At 47.0% G+C, this 14,320-nt stretch overlaps 1 protein-coding gene across 4 annotated transcripts in view; it reads left to right on the top strand.

Annotated features, from left to right (window-relative positions):
* RTN1 (reticulon 1) overlaps window positions 1–14,320 on the top strand; it is a 121,486-nt gene that overhangs the window by 65,350 nt on the left and 41,816 nt on the right. For all 4 annotated transcript variants that reach the window (XM_021402722.1, XM_021402724.1, XM_021402723.1 and 1 more), the window contains one exon: window positions 11,647–12,390. In XM_021402722.1, the coding sequence (XP_021258397.1) occupies window positions 11,652–12,390 (739 nt within the window). In that variant the 5' untranslated portion in view covers window positions 11,647–11,651. The remainder of the gene's footprint in view (window positions 1–11,646; window positions 12,391–14,320) is intronic.

Below are 14,320 nucleotides of genomic sequence, written 5' to 3' on the forward strand. Positions count from 1 at the left end.
GTTTTATTTTATCCTTGTACTCTGGAGTTTAGTGGAAGGATGTGGTGATGGTGACCTGTGTTTCAGAGCAAAGTGCAGCTTTGTTCCTCCTCACTGCAGTCCTCTTTGTCCATCCTCAGCTCCGTAATTAGTTAATTTCACATTCCCTAAGGAACGTGCACTGTTCTAGCCTTAAACTGCAGAAAAAATGTTGATGGTTCTTGTTAGTGTATGGGAAATATTCGGAAAAGATCTACTGGAACTTTAATTTCTGCAAGGTCATACTGCAAATTCTTGTGGGCAACAGAATGGAACGGCACAGATTTTCCTTGTTTGCTCGGGCTAATAAAAATACCCATTGTCTGCATTTAAATTGGAGCACATTTCCTTCATTCACTCGTAGGAGATGTGTATACAATTTTCAGCGGGGGACCAGGGCTTGTCAGAAGTGGGGTGTGTGCTGCTTTTTGCACCCCACAGCTCAGTGTGATGGGGAAGGAAGCAGCCTACAGCTGGTGTTGGGAGTGGGGGAATGGAAAGCAGTGCAGGTGAAGATGGCTCACCCCTGCCACGCAGCTCCTTCTAATATAAGGGATTTGGGGACAGTGATTTCTAATAATACTCAATACAGTGTTACTATAGCAACTATATGGGGTGGTGAATAATTGGATGGGCTCAAATCCAAAATGCTGGGAACTAAAGAGCTCTGAGCATGATTTAGGACTGCCTGCAAACTTGGGTTGCTTGAGTTCTACATCTAAATGGCTGGACTTGGGAAGAAGCTGTGGGGGGGAAGCTGAGAGCTGCTTCTCTGCTGGCTCTGAAGAGAGCTGCAGCCTGTAAGGTGTGGCTGGTGATGGGTAGGAAATATGCCAGCACCCCACAGCATCTCCCCTGTGTGCAGCGCTTTGTGTGTGCTTCCATCAGGGCCCCCAGTCCATAGTTCTTCCCTTCGGTGTTCAAAGTGGGTGTGCTGTAAACCAGATCTATGACATTTAGCTTCAGGTCAGATTACATTGATTTGACCTAGAATGATTTTTATTGGTTTGTTTTCTTGTTTCACTGAAAAAAAAAAAAATCATTTAAAAAAAAACAAAACCTGTTACAGCTCGGTTCCAATCAGAATGACTTTCCTGTAATTTTCTCTCTTGCCAAACTGAAGTCTCTTATTTAGCCAGCTTTCAACTGAAGTGCTGCGGTGCAAGGGGCAGGCCTTGGTAGCAGCAGTACTGGGAGGATGCTGGGGACCTGTTGGCATGGCAGAGCTGTGTGTGCTCCTGTTGACACCCATTCATGCATCCATCCCACTGTGCTCCATCCTGCTCATGCACTCCTGTCTGTCAAGAAATACACCTTAACGTGTAGCTTAATTTTATGTCTTATCTTCAAGCCATTGTTTTTTCCTCCCATCCCCTAAGACTGTGACTAATTCCCTCTCCTCACTTCATGGTGGTACCTGGAGAGTATTTACAGCTTAAGCTTGCTCTCCTTGTTCCTTCCTCCACTCTGTGCAATATACATTTATCTCCTTTATTCCTTCCTCCAGATGGGTCCTAGGTGTCCTCCCCCCAAGTTCTTATGCCGCTAGCTTTTTTTTTTGCCTGCAGCCTCTCAGCACCCTTCTGTGCTTTTCCTCAATGAATAAAACCACAAAATTATCCAGCTTGTGGTTCATTCATGGGTTGATGGTTGAACTAGATGATCTCAGGAGTCTTTTCCAACCTTGATGATTCTATGATGTGTGCCAGAGGACAAGCTATAGACAAGGAATGGGAATCTTTTCTCCTTGCCCTGCTAGTCCCTATGTGGGACCTTCTCTCTCTCTGTTGCAGGGTTTCTCTGTTCCTGGGCTGCCTCCTTCCTCCTCTGTGCCTTAATTCCCTCATTAACTCTTTGCCTATCTGACCAGCTTTCCATACCTGCATTATGAGTTGACTACCAGAGAGGACAGAGTGCTGAAAATACAAGGGAAAGTGAACTATCCCACAATCACTGCTTTTCCATTGCTTCCTAACACCAAGCTTGTAGGCATGAAGGTCAATAGAAATTTTTTTAGCACAACCTACTGCTTAATCTTAGCTAGAGATCATGTGCTTCTCTTCCAAATGCCCTCTGGCTCACTCACTGTGGTAAACTCTCAAAATGGGCGTTTCCCAGAAGATGCATAATGCTTCATTTGCCCTATAGTCTTCTGGCTTTCCCCTTCTATCTCTTTGAAAACACAGCAAGAAGGGAAAAAAAAAATGAAAAAGCTTTACCATACTAGCTATTTCTCTTTATCACTGCTTGTACCTTTGACACAAATCTGTAGATGAATCAGCAATATCTACAGAGCTGTCTTGTCCAGCACTAGATATAAAAGCTGCTTTCTTCTCAGATGAATCATTTTACCAGGTTACTACTAGAGTGGAAAGGTCCTCGTTCATGATAGCTGTGCATCTCATGAGTAATTGTCTTCTAAAAGTAGCTGACGCTAGAGATTGAAGCAGCAGAACTGCTGTGGAGGTCACACATTCATCTTGTGTCATAGAATCGTAGAGTGGCTTAGGTTGGAAGGGACCTTAATCCCTCCAATACCCTGCCATGGTCTGGTTACCCCCCCCCACCAGATTAGGCAGCCCAGGGACCGATCCAGCCAGGCCTTGGGCACCTCCAGAGATGGAGCACCCACAGCTCTCTGGGCAGCCTGTGCCCAGGGCCTCATCACTCTCTGAGTAAAGAATTTCTTCCTAATATGTAACCTCAGTTTTCCCTCTTCTACTTTAAAGCCATTGCCCCTTCTTCTATCACTGTTGGACCGTGTAAGAAATTGGTCCCCATGCAGGGACACTTAGACTTATAGTATCCAAGAATTGTTGGTTTAGCTTCTCTTAATCCCCCTAATAGAACAGGATCTGAACCCTTCTCTGCATGGGAAACTACTCCAGGTCAGGATGGAAGCCAAGTGGGATATTCTCAGGTTTGGCGTCTTGGACCCTCTAATGGGGGAAGGGACTCTTTGGAGGAAAACAGACCACCCTGTGGCTGACAAAGTTAAATTTTTGCTGTGGCTTTCAATAGAAAATTTGCAGTTGAGATGTGCAATAACCACAACAGCTGCTTCAGCATGAGCACGTTGTTCAGAGATGGAGCCACAGAGGAGAGCTCTGCTCCTGCCTTTCCCTGCAGCTTCTGTAGGTACCTGGCAGCCAACTCCTCCTGTGTGGCAGAGACTTGGGAAAGCTGCACAAAGCCCTGTGATCTGGGAAATTATCCCCTGCTCTTCATGTTGGTAGTGCCAGGACCAACACTTCCATTGAGCTGCTGCCTCCCTCCTGATTTACCAGCACATGTTCCAGCAAATAGATGGTTTGAATCAAGGTTGCTCCACCTTGCCCTCAGAAGCTTTCAGTAATGCAGACTCCGCTCTTTAAATCTGCAGAAGACTGTGATTTAGCCACTAACCCTCACTGCAGGAAGCTGACTCTCCCTGCAAACGGCCGAGGCATGACTTTGCCAAAGAGATGAAGCTGCCGCATAAAGAAGGAGCAGGATCTTAACCTGGGCCTTCAGGGAGGTGTTCAGTCCCACTTTGCAGTGCCCCCCAGCATCTTACTAACGCTACTGCTCTAAGTACAGACTTCAAGCTTGCTGGCTGTTCTTCTGGGTGAGCAAATATTTTTGATGTCTCCAGGTGTCATGTATCCACAGGCAGGAGGTGGGGTGGTTTATAGCTGTATCTGCTGCTCCTGAAGTAAAACAAGGGGTGAGATGAGTCTTTGAAAATGTCCTTCAGGGAACTGAGGTGTCTGGGGAACAGCTCTCCTGCCTCTACTTGGCATGAACTCATCATTTGCAGGAGAAGAGACGTGGTGACAGGTAAATAAAGAAGAGACCTTGAAGGCAAGGACATTCATAGCATTAGTTATAGCACATCTGGCCCGATCCATGTTAAGCAGGAGCTGGAGCCAGCAGGTTGATGCTGATTTATGACTACGGTGGCTCTGTCCCATATTCTGCGCTGTTGCGAGAGTTTTAACTTTTAGTATTCTTTTGAAAACGCTTTGACTTTGAGATGCACTCTTGGTGCCCCCACCTTCTAGAAATAGAGGGGAATCACGTAACGTACAAGGAAACCACATTAGTGCTTGGATCAGATCCTGCTGCCTCACCTGCCTCAGCAGAACCTCTGCACTCTGGAGCTGCTCATATATCTTCACTCCTTGATGTTATATATTCTGGGTCCTGCTTGAAGCTATACTGTGTCTTTTCTCCTAACACTCCTGTCACTGTCAAAACCAGGAGCCACCAGGACATGCTGATCCTCCCATCTTGGCACAGGTCAAATTGTAATGGGAAAACTTTGGGTGAAAAGCCAAAGATGGGGATTCTGGAACTTCAGATCTTTGCCTCCATCAGCCTCATGCTGCCATGTCCTCTGACATGGATTTCTCTGCTTTCCGTTGGGCATTAGACTTGATTGTGATTTGTGGCCAGTACCATATCATCTCTATGTGGATGACCCATCCCTGGAGGTATTCAGGGCCAGGTTGAATGAGGCCCTGGGCAGCCCGATCAAATGACTGGCAACAGGGGGTTGGAGCTCGATGATCTTTGAGGTCTCTTCCAGCAGAAGCTGTCCTGTGATTCTGTTTTCTGGTTCCTAGGGCCTTGTATTTATCTCCCCTGCTTCTTCATGTAGCTGCTGCCTTCTGTGGAGTTGTTCCTGCCCTGCCCCAGCCCTCAGTGGCTGGCAGCCGGTTTTCTCCCTGAATTACCGTGCCTGAGACATCGCTGCAGCTATTCTGCATTGTCACAAAATTAATTTTCCCCTTGAGAGCCCTCAGTGATTTCAGTTGAATGTTGCTGCAGTTGTCACCCTGTCTCACTGTAAGATTCACACTGCTGGGTGCTCCAGGCCTGAGGCACAGCGAGCCAAGCCCGAGTGCAAGCTGATCCTCTCTTCCTTTCTTTCTTTGTTTTTAATAGCTGAATTTCCATGAGATGTTGTAGTTAGGTATGTGCGGCACAGAGAAAACTGAGCAATCCTCAAAATGTTTGTATCCCACTCTTCCTTCAGGACTGGCATTTTAGCACCAGTCCTTCACCAGCACCAGCTCTTACCTCCTTGCCATCAAGCCCTTCCCACGTGTGAGAGAGCCTGGAGCTGTAGGGCAGTGATTTATGTCCCGGTTTCATCACAGCATCAAAAGCAGCAGGGCTTGATATCTCTCCCATTTCCAGACTGAATCTCAAACTGCAGCCACGCCACTGCAGATTTCCTTGCAGCAAGCAAGGGAAGCTGAATCTGTGGGTATCTAGGAGCCAGCCAAGGTGGAGCTAGGGGTACAGCGGGGCTCAAAGCAGAGCCCCAGGGGGAGGCTGGCCAGGGGAAGGAAAATTCTACAGGAATATTGAAGGACAGCCTGGACTGGGTTTGGGGAGCCACTGACTGGTCTGATTTTTGGGTGGCCCTGTGAGGAGCCAGGAACTGGATTTGATGGTCCTTACAGGTCCCTTCCAACTCAGGATATTCTGTGATTCTGTGGCTGTGATGTAGCAGGCTGGGGATGCAAGCAGTGAACCGCTCGAGTTCCTCAGTCATGTTTGAACCGGCATTTAAATATCTGAGAATTTGAAGAGAAAAGGGACTTAGCCAAACACATACAGATTCTGAGAAACTCCTGTGGGTAGGGCTCTAAACAGAGTCAGGCTTCGTTTCAAATCATTTGGAAAGTGTGATTTAGGTGCTAACTCATTTAGGGCTTGGAAGATTTATCTGTTGGACTCGGTGTAGTTCGATCCTTCCAAGGGAAATGTGAGCCTGGTGAAATAAGAATGGATATTTTTATAAGCGGGGCTCAGTAAGCCTTAGCAAAGCACATTTGGTAGTGTTTTAGGCAGTACTTCAGTGTCACTGAACCCTACTGACCATCATGTTACACCTGCTGATACTGTCACAGCAACTCACTTTTTTTTCCCATGAACCTGATTTTTGTTAAAAATAAAAAAAGTTTGTATTCTTTCTGCTGGTGCAGCTGTACTTCTAGCAGGAGTATTTGAAACTTTATGTGAGTTTTTAATTGTTTTTATTCTACTCTGAAAGTTTTTTTTGTGTGTGTGTGTTTGTGATATTTTATGCTGCTCAGAGTACAGGGGAAGGTTGTCATGGACCTGGTACTGGGTTTTACTGCCAGGTCAAATTGGAACTCTCTGAAGTCATTTATTGAAGCAGAGAGCACATGGAGATGGGAACTGCTGACTCACTTACTGTGAGTTCACAGTGCACACCTTCCTGCTGGCTTTGGGGCACCCGTCAGACCCATTGAGCTCTGGGGATGCTCATGGGGACTAAGGATATTCAGCATCACCAAACCAAGCCCTGCTCCTCATGAGTGCCGTTGGGCTTGGCTTGGTCTGGGGTGCACCGGGGCACCCACTGCAGCAATTCACCAACTTGTGAAAGATGAGCTCTGGTGGTTTTTTGGAGCAGTGCTGACAGGGAGATGCTGGGTGTTGCAGTGCAGAGTCCACAACAACAAAAGATGCTGTTAATAGCCTGCCAGGATGATGGGGCTGCAGCACAGCGCGTCCTGCATTCCCCAGAGTGGATCTGTTTTAATGTTATTCAAAGCTCATCAGTGTTTTTCCTATGTGTCCCTCCCCCATGCAGGGCTGTAGCGCTCAGCAGCTGAGCCAGGGCCTGATCCTTGCTCTCTTGTTTTTTTTTTTTTCAGAAGTCAGAGATCTGCTGGGGCAGCAGGAGGAGCCCCAGGGTGGGGTCTGGGGAGCAGCACCATGCTTCTGTATGTTACAGCAGGGACCTGAAGCTGGCAGCTGAGGGGAGCATCTCAACTGGGCAGCCCCCAGACCAATGCTCTCCAAAATGCTGGAGACTCCAGGGGTGGGATCTCAAAGCAATCTGCCATCATCCCCAGCCCCTGTGCTGAGTGGATGGTGAGTCAGTAAAGAGTGCTCATCCTCTGCAGCCAAAGCTTTCTGGGCGGTGGGGATCTGGAGGCTGGGATGATGGTTTACCAGACAGCCAAGGCACTGGGGCTGGAGGCTGCAGGATCTCCAACCCTCTGTAAATTGACTCACAGGAGGGGTTTTACATGCATCAAAGTGTATCATTAGTTTGTCTGAGACAGTGCAAGCAGCCCTCTTGCTGCTCAGAGTTTCCCCAGCACATTCAGGACCCATGCAGTGAACTAGGGGACATAGAACAGGAGTGGGTATCCGTCTGGTACATCCAGTTTTCTTGTAGCATCTACAGTGCAAATGAGTCCCAAAATGTCTTTGAGACCTTGTTCATTACTGTTTACGAACGTTGTGCCCTGCAGAGCTGTATTCTTCCTGCAGCCAACATTAGGGAGAGTTCTGGAGAAAAAGAAGTTGCCAGCCTGTGAACTGACTTTGAAAATCCTGAGCTAAAAGAAAGAGCACCATCTCCTGGCAGCTGGGAAGAGCAGGCCCTGCTGCCAGGGCTGCAGGCTGAGAGAAGCTGTGTTGTAAGGACCCTGCTGCTCTGTGCATCAAACCTGCAGCATCTGGAGGCAGGATAGCTCTGTACATCAAACCGATAGCATCTGGAGGTAGGATAGCTCAGGGCTGACAGCTGGCTTTGGCTAGCAAGAGAGGCTAATCCAGGGGAGGATGGAGTTAATGAGACTAACTTAATGGAGTTAAATCACCGCAGCATAGTGGTGCTGCACTTGGCAGGGAGATAGATGAGCTCTCTGCTGGGAGCAGGACCAGCCAAGGATGTCTGGAAATCTCCACAGCTTTCCCAAGGTTTGAGGTTGGACTTGTAACCGAGCTTGTTACTCCTGGCTGATGTCAAAATTGTAAGGTTGGTACAGAAAAGGCAGGACTGCTTAATAGCTACTTTTATTGTGTATGTGGAAGCAAGCAGTAAGATTGTAGAACTGTAGAATCGTTAAGTTTGGAAGAGATCTCTAAGAACATCAAGTCCAACCATCAACCCATCCCCACCATGCCCACTGACCATGTCCCTCAGTGCCACTTCTCCACGGTTCTTGAACACCTCCAGGGACAGCGACTCCATCACTTCCCTGGGCAGCCTGTGCCAGTGTCTGATCACTCTTTCTGAGAAATTTTTCCACCTATCCAACCTAATGCTTGTATCTGAAACATAAAAATGGAGAGGCTGGAAGCTGAGCTGCTGATGTGGGATTTGTAAGCACAACCTACACTGGCCAACAGAGAGAAAGCCCCAGTGATGAGTGGCTCTGGGGTCTGAGAGACCCTGCAGCATCACTTGGGCCAGTCAGACAGCAGTCCCCTTGTTCATGGGACTTTGTTCATTGCTACCTCTACCTTGTAAATGATCACAGGTGGGGGCTGCCCAAAGAGGACCAGGTGTTCTTCACTGCAGTGAGGCTGAGATAGTGGAGCCCTGCTCCTGGTTGCTGTCTGAGCCAACTGGTCAAAAGACCTACGGGAATTTGCTGGAGGGCTCTTCTAACTCTGCTCTGCTTTCATCTGGAAAAGGTTGTGGAAATCAGGGTTCCTCAAGTTGCAGTTCTTGGTGCAGCTCCAGGCTGTAAAAATAGCATCATCTAATTAAAGATTAGTTCTCCCTCTTCTCTTTTGAAAAATTAATAATTCTGACCGAGGCATTGACACACCATAAATACTGACCCTCGTGTTGTGGGGTTGCCAGCTGTTCTGCAGACCAAATTCCATGTCCTTCTGCATCCATCTGTCCATGCCACAGAAGGTCACCAGAGCTGTACGTGAGGGTTGAGAAAAGCAGATTAGCGTGTAACTTATTCACATGAATTCAGAGAAGTGAACACAATGTTCTGAAGCGATCAATTTGAAGAAGACTGAGCATACTCAAATTTTGGGAAAAAAACATCATTTTCATTTAAATTAGCTCTTGTCTATTATCCTCACTTCAACTCCTCAACCAACCTAATCCCAGCTCCTCTTCCATTGTGCTGGAGCACTGCAACTTTCATTGATCCAAGCTGGTCTTCAGCTGCCTTTCTTAACCTAAGAGTTATTCTTTAGGAACCCATCATTTCTAAGTTATTGTGGTGTGTCAATTGCTAAACTTGAATGCTGTAGGGGAGGATTTCTGGAGCGCTCAGTTACTTATTCTCAGGAAACAAAGCAATCGGTTTCCAAAAAAAAAACAACAAAAGAGGGTAATTCTTTACAGTTGATGAAATTGCACGAGCCTTAGAGAACTCTCAGCTGTGCTCAGCATGCTGGAATCAGACCCATTACTTCTTCAGTGGTTGCAGGAAGTGCGATGATTTCCCGAGGGCTCGTGTTACAAGCAAACACGACTGCTGCTCTCAGCACTGAATGGCTTGGCTCTACCTGAACTGGCAGCCAGGTTTTTGGGCACATTTGAGAGACATCCAGTTTTTAAAAACCCCTTTGTAACAAGGGTAACTTCAGAGCCGATCCTGCCATCCGTTACCGGAGCTATTCAAGGCTTCTCCTTCCCACGGATATTGAACTAAATAAATTTAAAATTAAGGAAGGCACTGCTTAATCACCGGGCTCTGAAAGCACCATTCTTCAGCAAAAACCGGCTCAGCTTCTGCAGGTTTCTGTGTCTTTAATAGCCAGCCTAATAGCAATGCATTCACACTTCCCCTCTAAGAGACACTTTTAGCAATAGCTTTCAGTCATTCTCTGTGGAAATACAGAGTTGCATTAAATCCCAGTAATTAGGCAATTTCAGCTGTCTTTGAGCTTTTGGTTCTGCAGTTGCCCTGCAAGTTGGGATCCCTCTGTCCTGCTGCTGCAAACCCTGCCTGCTCATGTGTGCCAGGACTCCAAGGAGAAACACATGTACCATTGCATCATTATTTGCAAAACCCCTGCAAAGAAAAAAGAGCAGGCTCGTGATCAATGAGTCCATTTTTAGTCAGCTTTTGTGGTTTTTGCTTGGTGCTGCTGCATTTTTCATGAGCACTCGGAGCAGCAAGGACTGCACCACCATGCTGAGCTGGTCCGTGGCCACTTGATATCAGTGGGATTTTTTTCTAGCGAATTCAGTGGGCTTTGGATCAGGCCTAGGAGGCACCTGGGAATCAGCTGATGAAAGGGCAGCTCCAAAACTCCATGATTTCGGTGGCCACTCACCCAGCACAAACAATAAATTGTAAACAACAGGCACTGGCAGGAGCAGACGTGAGTAGTCTTTAGTCAGCAAATCAACAGCCTGAAACGTGTTGGCATAGACAGTGCATCAGATAATTTCAGCTAACCAACACATCTGTGAGAATCCAAACCTGTTCATGAATAATTCTCAAAAAGTAAGCTCAGCAAGGAAAGTTTTGCGTGAAAAATTGCCTGTCCCTTTTTTACTTGCTGATCATTTCAGAAATTGCTTTTTTTCTTTTTTTGATACTGCATCCAGGGTTGGGTTCTGAGCACAAGAAAGATGTGGGGCTGTTGGAGTGAGTCCAGAGAGGGCCAGGAGAATGCTTAGAGGGCTGGAGCCCTCCAAGAGACCTCGTTGCAGCCTTCCAGTGCTTGAGAAGAGCTTATAAGCAGGAGGGGGAATGACTTTTTACACATGTCACTTTCAGGATGCTTTTTCTCTATGCTACCAGGTTTCCCTTTGTGAAAGAGTGAGCGTGCCATTCCAGTCTGGGGAAGAGAAATTGCATGCTGCTTGCAGCACTGTCATTGCAGCACTGAGCAATGCAAAAATATGCACGAGGGAGCTGGTTGCTGCCTTTGTGCAGGGTTTGGGCTGTGCATGTGAAATCCAATGAGGCTGTGCAGTAAAACAAAGCCTGTGGGTAGATGCTGAGTGGTGCTGAGGGGAGAAATATATTGTTCACATATCGCTATACAAGCTGCATATACCTCTTGGCAGCTGGAAAAAAGTAATTGTGACTGTACTTAAAGATAGCGTTGTTGGGTATGTGCAAAGTGGAAAGAAAATAATTGCAAGCAGCTTGGAGGCATTCCTACGGATACCTCGCAGCTTCTGACATTGCAACTGCAGCAGTGTCCCTTTAGTTTGCCTTGTGCTTGGTAGCCCAGGACACTCCACGTGTGGAGCAGGTCAGGAGCTGTGTATCTCTTGCAGAGTGATGAGCAGAGGTTGGAGAAAGCCAGCTGGCCTCTCCAGTGCTGTGTGCACCAGCATGTAAGCAGTTAACACTAACAGGCACCAGATCCTACAGGCATCAGCTTTGTTCCTTCACATCCTGATCCAGCAGCCCCTATGAGCACTTTTCTCCTCTCCTCCTGCTTCCACCGAGGGAATCTGGCAGTTCTGTTGCTGAACTGTGCTCTCTGTTGATGCTGCAGAGTGGCTGCCTTTAGCCACATCCCCAGAACTTAGAGCACAATAAGGAAATCAAAGGCGGTGCATGGGAACGATGCAGGAGCGTGTGTAGAGGTTTCACTGCTTTTATGCTGCTGTGCAATGTAGGTGACGAACGTGGCGTGGCTTTCTGGGCATGTGTCATGGTTTTATGATTTTTGATTGGTATTCCACATCGTAACATCATGTAGTCTACTGGGAGTTAAAGAGTTAATGCTGCAGTTCCTTGGATTGTCAATATTTCCAGTCTCTTGGTGTCAGAAAAGAAGAGTGAACTACAACTCCCAGAACTTTTTTTGCAGAAAGGCTGATGCATGCTGGTACTTGTCTTCTCACAGTGCTGTTTTATGCATTTGCTGTAGGTGTCATGGCCTCATCACGCCTCTTTGACTATGGCTCCAGCTCCGCCAATGGGGCCGACAGCTCCTTCTACACCTCCCTGATCTCCGACGTCCACTACACCACTCCTCGGGACAACACCTATTTCACGGGCATTTACCAGCAGGAGAACAGCCCCGTTCCCTGCTCAGGCAGCACGGAGGGGTTTAATGCACTGGGGCATCCCGTTCAAGATGTGACTGGGTTTGAGTCCCGTGGCTTGTTTAGCTTGGATTCGGGAATTGAGATGACACCCGCAGAGTCTGCTGAGGTTGACAAAACCTTAGCAGATCCCATGAAAGTGGAAGGTTATAAATACATGGACATAAGTAGACCAGAAGAAATAAAATACCAAGAAAAACACAATCCAGACTTGGAAGATGAGAGCCCAGACGTTATTGATGAGTACCGAGGAACACCCATTGGATCTGGCCATGCTGCTGAACCTCAGAGAACAACAGCTTCAGAGGCCACAAAGGCTCCCAAAGAGCAAGACCCACTTGAAGACACGAGGTTTAGAGACCAGCACAGTGCCTCTGTGGTGACAGCCCCCGTCAAGATCACACTCACCGAGACCCCTGGTGCCAGAGAGGCCACCAGCAAAGAGGCAAGTCTCACACAGCCCAAATCTGGCCTGAAGCCGAGCCACGAGGTGGTACCCACGGTGACGGTGTCAGAGCCAGAAGATGACAGCCCAGGCTCTGTCACACCACCATCCTCTGGCACAGGTAATGTTGTCACCATCACTTTTTTTGCCGTTCAGCAAGCAGTTGCAGTGTTAGCTGTGCATTTGTGCAATTGCTGTGGAATCACTGATGGTAACAGGTCTTCATGGTGGAGGTGTTTCTGCTCTGCTCTTGGAGCTCTTTACATTGCTGGTGGTCAGCAGGGTGCCATCAGGTGTATCATCAGTGATTTTGGGGTCTCTTGGTGTTAATCCTGTTTAATGCCTTTTTGCCCTTGCAGAGCATTGAGTTGAGCTGCTAAAAATGAGCACTGTTTTCAGGTGAAAGTGCTGCTCTTAGAAAAATGCTGATGAGGGAAATGCTGTCATCTCATTTACAGAGAGACAAAGGGCCAATTTCTGTTAAAGGCTGCTGATTGCTGGCTTCTACTGCTGGGAGTTGGGGGTGGAAAGAACCAAAATCCCTCATGTTTTCATATCATCTGATTACTGCAGTGTTATATGATGTCTGTTCCTCATTTCCTATATTATACACTGCTGTGCACTGTTAAAACATGGAAGCAGTATAGCATTTTAAAAAGAAATAAAATTCTCTGTCAGGAAACAGAATTTTGAAATTTGAAATTAAATTTCAGCATCCCGGATCAAAACTCTGTTAATTGAAAATGAGCGTCCCCAAGCCAGAATTTTCATTCCTTTGGTGAATTCCATCTGCATGTAAAAGTCTAGTGGAATTCCCACACAATGGGAGCTTGGGACTTCCACCCTTACTGACACACTTAGTGAAACTCTTCCAGAACTGTGTGTGCATTTGTGCACTTTTAAAAAAGTAGAAAAAAGGAATCCCCATCAACTCTAACAGCCTGTGTTAGTTAGAATCTTTTGAAAATAAATAAGCTTTAAAGCATTCCATCTTTTCTGCACTAAGAGGTAATTAAGAACTTAAGGCACTAATTATTATTTATGCCATCCTTGGTGGCTGTGAAAGGACTGAATGGCACTAGATAACTGAATCCCATCGCAGCAGGTGAGCAGTGTGTGGCTAAGCCTTGTAGTAGCTGCTCCTGGCCACAGAGGATTCCCTCTTATCATAGAATCATAGAACCATAGAATTAGGTTGGAAAAGACCTACAAGATCACCTAGTCCAACCATCCACCTACCACCAATAACCCCACTAAACCATGTCTCTCAACGCTGCATCTAAATGTTTCTTCACCTCCAGGAATCTAGGTGATTATCTAGGTAATTATCTAGGTGAATGTCATGGCTGAGGGCTACAAACTGCCAGATACGAGGTGGGTGTGTTCTGAAAGAGCTGTTTTGTTGGAGGAGCTGCAGACATGCTGGAGATATATATTTGAGACTGCTGCTGAGATGTGTATTTACAGATGCACAAAACAAAGCTGCTTAGGGAGCAGAGAAGGGGTTGTAATTATTGCCCATCTCCCAGCGGGACATAATAGAATTGTAGAATCATAGAATCACCAAGGTTGGAAAAGACCTCCAAGATCATCTAATCCAACCGTCCCAGCTACCACCAGCATTTCCCCACTAAACCACATCCCTTAGTGCAGCTCTAAAGGTCAGGCTGGACGGGGCTCTGAGCACCTGCTCAAGCTGCAGGCATCCCTGTTCATTGAAGAGGGGCTGGACAAGATGACCTTTAAAGAGTCCTTGCAACTCAAACGATTCTATGATTCTGTGGTCCTGTGAAATGCAAGGGGGGAGTTGCCTTGCAGCAGCTGGTTGCTGGATGAACCATGGAAGCCTGGTGCATTAATTACCACTGATGGAACAGTCAGAAGGCTCAGGAGTCCAATGGGAAAAGCACCCAATGGTTCAGGTGGCCTGTCTGGCATTGTACAGTGTTTGCAGTCTGGGATTCTAGCTGGTTGATGCTTGGTGAATGAGCAATGGAAACCTGTTTGAGACAGCTGCTAATGCACCTCCTGCTGCAGCCCTCACATCTCAT

This window comes from Numida meleagris, chromosome 6 (assembly GCF_002078875.1).
Source record: "Numida meleagris isolate 19003 breed g44 Domestic line chromosome 6, NumMel1.0, whole genome shotgun sequence".
In the NCBI taxonomy this organism is placed as follows: Eukaryota; Metazoa; Chordata; class Aves; order Galliformes; family Numididae; genus Numida; species Numida meleagris.